Here is a 7,084-nt window from a genome sequence, read left to right as displayed (position 1 = left end):
GCGGTTGGCACAGGATAGAGCAGGGTTTAGGGCTGTTGTGCATAGGGTCGCTATGAGTCGGAAACGACTCGACAGCACATAACAACAACAACATTGGCTTTTAAAATTGGAATCAGTATAAAAATTCTTTTAAAATACTAAAAAATATGTCTTTTCATTCACGCTTCCTTTCTCTTTCCTTGACTCAAGTAAAATACAATAGATGGAGTTGCATTTAGAACAAATTAAATACATTTTGATATGCCACTGAGCAATATGAAAAGTATAAACTATTTTTAATCCTAGTGATGAACAGGATAAGATTTCTGATGATGTGTATAGTTAACAAAACTATAAAGTCAGAACTTGAATTATAAATTGAATTGCATAATAATAGGTAATGAACTGATTACCAAGTTTGTTGATTATACGGAGCAAATTAAGTATGTAGTTTATTTTCCAGTGCATCTGACAGTCAAAATCAGCTCCGAAAAGAAAACTTGATCTTACTAATGAGCTAATTGGAGTAGATAAAGTTTTTTTTAAAAAACATTTTTTAATTGTGACTTTAATGAAGAGAAGTTAGATTCTTATTCATTTATTGTTGCACATTTTACCCTCCTCCCCAGTTCACTTTAAAAAAAAAATATTCGTTTGTGTTGCACAATTACCTGCCTCCCCTAACTAGTTCTCTTTTCAATGATCTATCTTTTATTCTGTGATGTTGTCATACATATAATGCCTACCATATATTTATTTTAGAAAGTTTCTTTTTACAATTACCCTAGCAACTAGTAAAAATAAGCACCTGAAAACGATTCAGTACACTTTTATTTGCAACAAATTTTTAAAAATGCCTCCTCCTTATACCCAGAAGTACTTTGTGTTGTATATGCTTAATAGCAAAATGATCCTACTGTAATATTTTTTAAATAATTTGCTTTATTTTTCTTTACAGGGTGGCAGAAAAGGGAAAAGAAACTCTGAATCCGACCAGTGTAGGTGATTACGTTAACCTTTGAGAACTACACAAATGTTAAAACTTTCAGGGTTTTGCAAAAATGTATATATTTAATGCTGTGCAACTGCTAAACTAGGCAGTTTTTGTTGAAGAAACTAAAAATAGATCACTAACAGTCTATAATTTTATGTTCTTTTGGCTTAAAGTGAAAAGAAGAAAAAATAGAATTCCAGCAGAACTCAGTGAATTCAAGCAGAACTCAGTGATTATTGTTTACTGTCCATACTTCTTACCACTTTAGTTTTTCATCCATCAATAAAATTTACTCTTCCACTAATGTGTGTGATTTTTTTCTTTAAGTTTCAGAAATAATGCAAAATTTTTAGCTTTGTGTATAGTATGATCATTTAATTGGATAATTTTAGTCTAGTGAATAATTACTTGGCACTTTTTTGGTGCTAAGCTCTATAAGAATACAGAATGCAATTGATGCCACTTTGTTGGGTCAGGGGCAATAGAGGGCAGTGTGTTTTAAAGACCAACAGAAAGAATTAACATACATATTAGAGTAATATCATCTTGTTTGGAAATTGAGAATGCTCTAATGAAGTGGTTTTTGGAGAGTTGACATTATTTCAGTTAAAATGTCAAGAGGCATTCCTGAATAAGTGAACAAAATCTAGGCCACAAGGTTGGTCTGAAGAACAGTCTGGCTTAAAGACAGTGCCATCACACTGGGAACTAAAAGAACATATAACAGTAGGAAATGAAAGGTAAGAGAATTTTTTTACAGATAATAATAAGTTACTTGATTCTAGATCCTTTTTTAGAAGTGAACTGTGATGCATTATTTTTCCCTGATGATGAAGATTCTACTTATTTCATGAGAGCCTTTGATTCCTTAAATGTCCAGTTTTCTCCATGAGGTTATATGAACCTTGGAAAGAATTATGGTTTATTGCTATAGTCCCAGTTATTAACTTGCTTTGAGGCACAAAGTATTACAGAAATATATGTTTAAATAAGTGGCAAGACTTTTAAAAAAAATTTGTTCCCAGTTTTACACTTTACTTTGCACCATCAATATGTAATTAATTAATTAATTAATTAAACAAGTGTGGTAGTATTTTGTGATGACGTAAGTCTCAACCTGGTGATGCACAGAATCTTACTTCTAATGCTGTATTACATGAAAAAGACTAGACAGATCTTGAATTGGAATAATTTCAGTTATAATTGAATTGTCCAAATAGTTTCATGAACTGATTTACCAAAGCATACTGTATAATTTACCTGCACATTGAGTATTTGGTACAAGTAAAGTGTTTGGCACATGGACTGCACTCATCAAATAAGCTATTTTTTATTCGTTTATATAGTGTTGTTATTGTTAAATGACAGCAAGTTGATTACAACTGTAAATGACTTTTTGAAAAAATAGATCTAAACCTTGCCCTGTCCTGCACCATCCTCATGATCTCTGTCATAACTGAAGCTCATTGTGTCCTTGTAGGTCTTCCTCTCTTTCTCTGACCTTCCACCTTTCCCAACATGATGTCTCTCTCCAAGGATTGATTGGTTCCTCCTGAGAATGTGCCCAAAATAATGTTTTACCTTCCTTACCTAAGAAGTATTCCAATTGCACGTCAGCTGTCAAGGATCTTTTCAAAGTTCTAAAGAGAAAGGATGTCAGTTTAAAGACTTCAGTGTGCCCAATGCAAATAATGATATTTTTAGTTGTGTCTTTTGCATCTAAAAGTTGGACAGTAAGACAAGACCAAAGAAGGCTCAATGCCTTTGAATTGTGATGTTGGTAAAGAGTAGTGAATGTACAGTGGACTGCTAAAATAACAAATCTGTCTGGAGGGAATGCAACCAGAGTGAATATATTAAGAATTAACCTAGTAACTTTGCCATTGATACTGGGATGATACAGCATCTTGTGGTTTTGATTTACATTTCTTATTGCCAGTTATTTTGAGCATTTCTTCATGTGTCTGTTGGCCATCCGAATATCTTCCTCTGTGAAAAGTCCTTTTGTGTCTTTTGCCCATTTTGTAATTGGGTTATCAGTCTTTTTCTTCTGGAGGCCCAGGAGTATTCTGTAAACTTTTATTATGAGACTCTTGTCTGAGATAGTATTGCCAAATGTTTTTTCCAGTCAGTAAGCTTTCTTTTCATCCTATTGGGAAAAGCTTCTGATAAGGACAGAGATTTCAACTTTAGAAGGTCCTCTTCATCCGTTTTATCCTCTACAGATTGTGTACTTCTGGATGTATATGTTAGTCACTTTATACCAGACCCTAGGCCATTTAAGCTTGATCCCAGTTTGTCTCTGATGAACTTTATGGTTTTAAGCTTTACTCGGGTCTCTGATCCACCTTGAGTTTATTTTTGTGTATAGTGTGAAATGTGGGGTGAATTAACTCAGTCTCATAAGGACAAATACTGCATAAGACCATTATTGTAAAAATAGAAGGATAACTAGCAAAACATGTATTAGAACCCAAGAGGGGAAAGGGTGGGAGCAGAGGGGTGAGGATGGGTATGTGCAAAACCACAGGGTTTCACAGTTTGGTGCGTGGAGGGTGGGGATGAAGGAAATGGGAAGGATCCAGGTGAAAAGGCTGGTCAAGGTCCATTGCTGATTAATTTTGTAAATGATAATGATTGTATGAAACACAGTGTGAGCCAAGAAACACAATGTATACGAACTTTGTAAGCAAACTAATAGAAAATAAAATTTTAAAAAGAGGGAAATAAAATAATTACCTGGACACACAGAAAACTCTAAGTTGATCATTTTTGTATTAGGTATTCTTTTTAAAAAATACTTTTTATTTCAAAATTCATGTACAATGTGTTTCATACTTTCCTTCATTGACATTGTTTCATAAAAGCATTTCCATACATTATGTTTTATAAAATTAATCACCATTGAAATATGCCCACCATTCACTCTCTTTTCATATGCCCACCAGATCTTTCCCATTTCCTTTACACCCTCCCTACACGCATCAATTGTGTGACCCTGAGATTTGTCCCCTGTATATCCTCACCACTGTGCCCCTACCCTTTCCTCCTTTGGGCTCCCATAAACGTATTACTAGTTATCCATCTATTTTTATGATAATGATCTTATGCAGTATTTGTCCTTATGAGACTGAGTGAGTTCACTCAGTTAATGCTCTCCAGTCTCTCTTAAGGTACATAGTATTTTTTAAATTGTTGTTCCTGAGTGTTACATAGTATTCCATTATGTGAGTGTACTCCCAATTTCTCAATCCATTCTGTTGTGGTTGGACATTTGGGCTGTTCTTTTGTTGTTGCAGTGTGAATAATGCTGCTGTGAACATTGGTGGATATTCTTTAGAGAACTACATTTGCATCTCTTCCCTTCTCCCATCTAAATTGCCTTGCATTGATTTATGTAACTCCTTTCTAGAACAATAGATACAATCAGGAAATCAAAAGACAAATTAGGTAAATCTGGTATCAGGGACCTTTCCAGAATACTGAGAAGCAACAATGTCAGTCTAGAGATTAAGGCACACCTGATCCAGTCCATGGTCCTCGCAGTTACTTGCTATGCATCAGAGGTCTGTATAATGACTAAGGATGATAGAAGAATAATTGATGCCTTTGACTTTTGCTGGAGAAGAGTCTTGAACATACCATGGACGGCCAAGAAAACAAGTAGTTATTCTGTCTTGGAGAGGGTGAAACCAAGTTTCTCCTTGGAGGCTAGGATTTGGAAGCTCTGTCTTACATACTTTGGGTATGTAGCCAGGAGGGACCAGTCCTTGGAGAAGGACATCATGCTCAGAAGGGTGGAGGGACAGCGCAGGAGAGGAAGAAGACCCTGGATGAGATGGATTGATACAATAACTAGAGCAATGGGGGTAGAAATATCAGAGTCAATGAGACTGGCTCAGGAGAGAGCAGGCTTCAGAGCTATTGTACATAGGGTCACTGTACATTGTACATGAGTCACAGATGACTTCACGGCACAGAACAGTATAGTTAGTAGTATGGTATACTATAGTCTACCATCACATTTCACTTCTTGAGTCTTCCTAATTCATTGACTTTCACATGCATATGAAGCAATTTAAAATACTATGGCTTGTTAGGGGAAAACCCTTTTTAAAAAATGATGTTGGCAAACCTGGATATCTGTTGCATAAAATCCAGCCAAGATCCATAATATCATACCATATTAAAAAACTAATTCCAAATGGATGAAATACCTAGCAATGAAATATGAAACTATAAAGTTCATCCAGAGGAAAATTGGAGGAAATTGAAAAGCCATAGTTTATGTGTAAGCAGACTATCAAGTGGAAATGAAAACACATGATCAGTAGATGATCATGTGAACTAAATTATCTAGACCACCTAAAAATCAAATCTTTTTTTTTTCACAAATAATAATTTTTATTTGTCATTATTAAAAGGCTGAATTTTAAACAGATTATTGAACTGGTGGCTCATAACCATCAGCTCGTTCAACTTTTGCGCCTGTCTCATCTCCAGTAGCTTTTCCAGAGCTACCACCTTCACCATGAATCTCCATGAGTTTGCCCAATTCAAACTTGGGCTTCTTGAGCATTTTTACTTTCCTAACAAATACATCATGGAGAGGATAAATAGATTAGCAAGCCTTTTCTATGTCTTTTCCAATGCTGTCTGGAATCAATTTATTGACCACATCTTTCAAGTCATTTGTCTGCACCTCTCGGGTCACGATTTCCATCATTTTCTTCCGGATTTGGCGGACCTGTTGGTGCTGAGCATAAGATGTCTTCCGAATCTGATTGTTGCGTTTTTTTGTAAAACCAACACAAAATAGACGGAGCAAATAACCATCGGTGGTTTTGACATCAACATGTGCTTCAATCATGGTCTGCCATTTTTTGACCATGGAGCACATTTTGTTGCGGGTAAGATCCATGCCATGGAAGTTGGTGAGGCAGTTTTTGCCTTGAACATCCTCAGTATTAGCTTGAATTTTCTAAATGCAACTTCGTCATTTTGCAAATCAGCAAGGCTCACTTCAAAAACACGACCCTTGAGTCCATCAGATGCAATTTTGGTTCCTTGAGTTCTTGTGACTAATGTCTTCCCAATATTTCTTATATTGAACATTGCCTTTACATCATACCAATCTTTCTTAGAAAATGGATCAACCACTTTCTTCTTGGCTCCTTTTTTGCCACCTTTTGTAAGGCGCTTGTTCTTGCCGACCGACATGGTGGTGCCAAAGGAACAAAAAGGCATAAATCAAATCTTTATGCAGATAAAAAAATTTTTCCAAAATATTGACTGGGAAAAGAGTACTTGGCAAGACACATGACAAGTGACTCATCTCCAAATTTTATAGAAAACTCATAATAGCTCAAAAGGGGCAAAGACATGAAAAAACTTAGAAGACATTTAGAGGCAAATTAATACGTGAAGAAATGCTCGAGACCAGTAGCTATCATTGGGTGTCATAAAGTTAATTAAAACTCAGCAACCTTGCCCTATTCTGCACCATCCTTTCAATCTCCACCATGGTTAAGCCCATTGTTGCAGTCCTTGTATCAGCCATTGAAGATTGCCACAACTGTTAACATATGTAAATCAAAACAGCAATGAGATATCCTATCATCCTAGCAACATTAGCAAATACAGTAGGATGACAAAAAACAATTTGCTGTCAAGAGTGTGGAGAGTTTGAAACTCTTACACTGCTGGTGGGAATGTAAAGTTATACAGTCACTATGGAAAACCTGATGCTTCTATAAAAAGTTGGAAATGGATATAATATTTGATCCAGTAATCCTACTAATAGGTATATATCCTGAGGAAAGAAGGACTATGACATGAACTGTTATATGCACATTCATGTTTTTTTATTTAAAAAAAGCAAAGAGATAGATACAGCCCAAGTGTCTTCCAGCAGATGAATGTTCATAGAAATTGCAGTACATTCACAAACTTTAAACAACCCCAAAGAACTAGAAGCACTGTCAGCAGAAGGCAGATGATTTGGATCCATCAGCTGCTCTGTGAAAGAAAAATGGGCTATTTGTTTTGCAATATACAGCCTTTCAAAACTGCTGGAGGGTCCGCTATGAGTTAGTTCTGACTCAAGATAAC

At 35.6% G+C, this 7,084-nt stretch overlaps 1 protein-coding gene and 1 pseudogene across 2 annotated transcripts in view; one reads left to right on the top strand and one right to left on the bottom strand.

The window, feature by feature from the left end:
- GKAP1 (G kinase anchoring protein 1) overlaps positions 1 to 1,277 on the top strand; it is a 232,528-nt gene extending 231,251 nt beyond the window's left edge. For both annotated transcript variants that reach the window (XM_006901950.1, XM_006901951.1), the window contains one exon: positions 938 to 1,277. In XM_006901950.1, the coding sequence (XP_006902012.1) occupies positions 938 to 985 (48 nt within the window). In that variant the 3' untranslated portion in view covers positions 986 to 1,277. The remainder of the gene's footprint in view (positions 1 to 937) is intronic.
- Positions 1,278 to 5,405: 4,128 nt separating this feature from the next.
- On the bottom strand, positions 5,406 to 6,193 carry LOC102846379 (annotated as a pseudogene).
- Between the last annotated feature and the right edge of the window lie 891 nt (positions 6,194 to 7,084).

The sequence above is a fragment of the Elephantulus edwardii genome, unplaced genomic scaffold, assembly GCF_000299155.1.
Source record: "Elephantulus edwardii isolate Elephantulus edwardi_28Jun2011 unplaced genomic scaffold, EleEdw1.0 scaffold00353, whole genome shotgun sequence".
Taxonomy (NCBI): Eukaryota; Metazoa; Chordata; class Mammalia; order Macroscelidea; family Macroscelididae; genus Elephantulus; species Elephantulus edwardii.
This window is presented reverse-complemented; position numbering and strand designations above follow the sequence as displayed.